This window comes from Corticium candelabrum, chromosome 6 (genome assembly GCF_963422355.1).
Source record: "Corticium candelabrum chromosome 6, ooCorCand1.1, whole genome shotgun sequence".
NCBI lineage: Eukaryota > Metazoa > Porifera > Homoscleromorpha > Homosclerophorida > Plakinidae > Corticium > Corticium candelabrum.
The window spans coordinates 2,904,829-2,909,228 of NC_085090.1; the positions used below are offsets into that span (position 1 = coordinate 2,904,829).

General features: G+C 34.0%; 1 protein-coding gene across 1 annotated transcript in view; it reads left to right on the forward strand.

Moving 5' to 3' along the window:
- The first annotated feature begins 1,352 nt into the window (after nucleotides 1–1,352).
- LOC134181282 (thrombospondin-type laminin G domain and EAR repeat-containing protein-like) overlaps nucleotides 1,353–4,400 on the forward strand; it is a 3,379-nt gene continuing 331 nt past the window's right edge. Inside the window, exons 1-6 of the mRNA XM_062648529.1 lie at nucleotides 1,353–1,415; nucleotides 1,477–1,618; nucleotides 2,288–2,368; nucleotides 2,497–2,688; nucleotides 3,312–3,357; nucleotides 3,432–4,400. The exon at nucleotides 3,432–4,400 is cut by the window's right edge and continues 331 nt beyond it. Coding sequence (XP_062504513.1) covers nucleotides 2,671–2,688; nucleotides 3,312–3,357; nucleotides 3,432–4,400 — 1,033 coding nt within the window. The 5' untranslated portion in view covers nucleotides 1,353–1,415; nucleotides 1,477–1,618; nucleotides 2,288–2,368; nucleotides 2,497–2,670. The remainder of the gene's footprint in view (nucleotides 1,416–1,476; nucleotides 1,619–2,287; nucleotides 2,369–2,496; nucleotides 2,689–3,311; nucleotides 3,358–3,431) is intronic.

Genomic DNA, 4,400 nt, shown 5'->3' on the forward strand with positions numbered 1-4,400 from the left:
AAAAATAGTCTAAATTGAGTCAATTGTGTCTACTTGACGCCCTACCAGTCTCCTGGCAGAGGAGTAGAGAAGTCGCCAGCTAGGAACGCAGATCTGAAGCAGATTGTCATTAGATGCCTCAATTGAGGGAGCATCGTTCACGTTTTGCTTTATATCTCTTGTTTTTGGGACGTAAACTTCGTGAATCTGCTACAGTATCGAGATAGACGTAGAACAAGACCACATTATCTACATACAAGGGTAGCCGTTAGTTCGTAATAACGCCAATTTTTTAAAAAGTGTTCGCTACCTTCCAGTTCGATGAAAACGACGTGGATCCGTCGCGATTCGTTGCGGGTGACCCGTCGCAACTACCTCGTGGAATAACTAATCTCAATGACATACGGGAAATTTTAGCGGAAATTTTGAATTGATCGACTGTGGTAGGAGGAAGAGATGTGGAGAAGGACTGTCAAAGAAGCAGAAGAACTAGATTACAAGTAGATGACATCTAGTTAATAGTTCTTGTCTAGTGTTTTAATAGTAGTATTTGAAATATTTAATAAATCATCTGTGCACCATTGTAGTTTATAACAATAATAAAATATAGAAATAAAATGTGCGCACGAATTTTTGAGTGAAAGTTCCTGTCAAACAACTATTTTTTTATGTGGCCTAAAGATGAGAACAAAGAAGATGAAAAAATTGAAAAATTGCAATTGCATAAATTGCCGGTAATCATAGATAAATGTTAAGAGATATTGCCCAAGTAAAACGATGCACATAGGAACATTTCTGTAGATTGGCATATATTGTGTTATGAGCAAAGCGCAGATTAGAGCAATCCATTCAATTCATGGATTGCCCGTACAAACCGTTGATCACAAATACAAACCATGCATGCCTACCCTAACAATACCCTAATCCTAACATTAGCCCTAAATTTAGCCCCAACCATAACCAGTAACTCTATAGCTCTCGGGGAAAAATTAACGGTTGTTCATATCCACGCTTTGGGAATAACATATGTTGGACATAAAATTTTTGTGTTAGACTAAAGTTAAAGAAAACGTAAAATTATGATAAAATGCCAAAGTTGCGTCAAATGTTACATATTGTCAATCAGTTTAACTATAACAAAGTCTATTTAATCAATAAATATATTTTTTATGTAGAAGTATACCTGCATATGCCAAAAAATTAAATTTTTTAAAACGTTTTGTAACATTTTATGACATTAACGACAAAATAGGGAAAGAAACTAAATCGCGGCTAAAGCACGCTAAACCGGATATCTCAAAATAGAGACCAATGAGCAAACAATAAGAGTTACTAGAAAGAGCTAAAATCATACCACCCGACAGTCATACGATCTTTGTTCGCGTTCTACGTGCCGTGCTCGCAAGACGTCTTGCTCAATTCTGTGAGAAACACAAGTATTGGAAAATCTTAGATGACGCAATTAGATTACAGCAACTAATGTTGGAAATTATACAGTTACAAGATGCCTTTTTGCAAGTCAAATTTTATGGGAATAGCGATGTTTTGTTTGCTTGCCTTCGGAGGCAGCATATTTTCTACCCCAAATTTCAAGAGACATGAGAGAGAAAGGCGAGCTGAGCTAGGTGTTAGTGGTCAGGTAAGAATTGTAGGCGGAGCTGACAAGAGTCTGGTCTGCTTCCGGCTGAGATTACATAACCTCAGAACACGGTTCTACAAGTTTGCCATATCTTTAATTAATTAATGTAGACTAAATAACATTTGATATCAATATTCAACGTTTTTACAGTGTCGTGATACGCAGTATGTCACATGCATTATCAAGTTCCCGGTGACGCGCGTGCTCCTGTTTTAATTAAATTGAATGCTTGTGTAGGATCATATGTATTATACGCGGAAATTTGATGTCTCTGAATGTTTAATACTATATTTTGTAATCATTACTAAAATTATTAAATGTAAGCAGTATACTACTTGGTTGACATCTAAAATTCCTTCTTAAAAGTTTGTGCAGACTCTGCACTGCAACTATAGAGCACGCAATGTTCTTACATTAAAGTTGCAAATATAGTGTAAAATATTTAAAGGTTAAATATCTTTTAGCTTATTGTCCTTCAGCGGGTACGTCTATATTCTATATATGTGTTCAGTTGATGCTAAGAAAGGTTGAATTATAAAGCTGTTGTTAATGTATTTTCAAATTTAATAGTTGATTTCTATTATTAAAATTAAAATAAATTAAGGTTATGTTTACAATTTCTTGCAACTTTGATGACGAAATGAAATAGAGAACTTGTATCACATGTAGGATGGTAGTTTGCAATGCATTGCAAAAGGACGAGACGGAAGGGATGGAAGAGACGGACGAGATGGACAAAACGGCTCTAAAGTACTTAACTGCTAGAAGTATCGTTTTCTCGTAATGAAATTACTATGTTGTATAACATTTTCTCGCAATTTGAGCAAATTAATTTTAAACAAGTTATGATGCAGTTTCTAGCAACGTTTCTTTTCCAGGGACAGAAAGGAGAACCATGTAATTGCAACAAGGAAGGACTTTGTTATACATAAATATAGGTCAATTATATTAAAATAACAATTAGTAAAATTTTGTAGGAAATCCAAGAAGAAACATTGAAACAAGAAATATTATCAAATAGAATACAGTTGGAACATCTGCAAAGTGAAGTGATGCAACTACAAACTCAAGTAAGAATATTATAAGATTTATATGTATTTTAGTCATACGATCGACACTATAATGGTAACTTTACTTTTCATGTTTTAAATATTTGCAGTGATATTCTGAAGCTATTTTAGAACCTTGAGCAATAAAATTTTAAATATATTGAGTTAAAAGTATAACCATATTTTTAAAGTAAAAATTCGAAATATTGTACTTTAATTCTACTAAACTGATTTTGTGGTAGTGAAATAATTTCTTATAACAAATAAATTAATTGTGTATGTTTAATAAAGTAACAAATCATCATCATATTTTAAGCCAAGTTTTAAAACAATAATAGTCCTCTATTTAACATATGTATTTTTACAACATATTATTTAATAAGAAGCTTCATAAAAAGATATGATTATACCGCAAATGGCAAGTTGACTTTTAAACAGTGACAAATACAATTCCGTACAAAGTGCATAGATAAACTCGTGCAATTTAGCAATCACGTTGAAGATAAAAATGCAATTATTCATTTATTATCTAAAAACAATAAATGTGTTAGTATATTTGTGTCCTACTTTTCCGTAAAACACTAACTAAGCAAATTATTTGTCACTTTTATTATCCAATAAACGTTGTTTGTAACACAATACAGGTCAGCAAGTGGAAGGCAGACCCCTTTTCATTGAGCAGTGTGAAAGGCCAGATCAAATAATTTGACTGTCTTAATTCTGTTTTATTAAATTTAAATTGCGCTCTATTGTTATCGTTTTAGAATTGCCGCAGTGTGGTGTTATACAATACGCAAGAAAAATTGCCAGCATTCCTGCAAGAAACGATTATCGAGCAGAAACGTTCGAAATAGATGGATCGTTCTACGTTATGGTCGTTTCTTACAACGATGGCAGCAAGCATGGAATAGACTCTATAATATACAGATTTGATGGAAATGCACTGGAGATATATCAGAGTGTGGCAACCAATGGGGCTAGAGATGCAAAATACTTTGAAATTAATGGGCAGCGATATCTTGCAATCGCACAATATTACGGAGACAGAACGTCTCTTGGATACGGAGTCAACTCTCAAATACTTAAATGGAGAAACAAAAGATTTGAGCACATTCAATCTCTTCCAACGAAAGGCGCCTATTCCGTTGCACATTTCAATATTGAAAATGACACTTTTATAGCTTTTGCTAACCTCTACGATAATTCCCACAGCGTAAATTCGCATGTGTACAAATGGATATCTGGTCAGTTTGTATTATTCCAATCCATTCCTTCTTTGGGAGCCATCTCAATTAAGTACTTTCAAATTGGAAACTTACAGTTCATTGTCATTGCTCATCATTACACAGGATCAACATACAACACTGATTCTAAGATCTACCTTTGGTCAGGAGCACAGTTTGAGATATTTCAGTCCATTTCAACGTTTGGTGCATACGATGTTGAAACATTTACGTCAAATCAATTTACATTTATTTTGTTTGCTAATAATTACAACCAAAACACCAAGAGCAACAACATCGATTCTATTGTCTATATTTGGAATGGCGTTAAATTTGAAGAATTTCAATCTATTGCTTCCAAAGGAGCAACCGACTTTCAAGCGTTTTCAGCATGTGACAAAACATATGTTGCAATTGCGAACAATTACGACGGCAGTTCCGGAGAAATTTCTTCTGTCATTTATAACGTGAATGGTGCTGGCCTTCAGCCTTACCAACACATTACTGTTG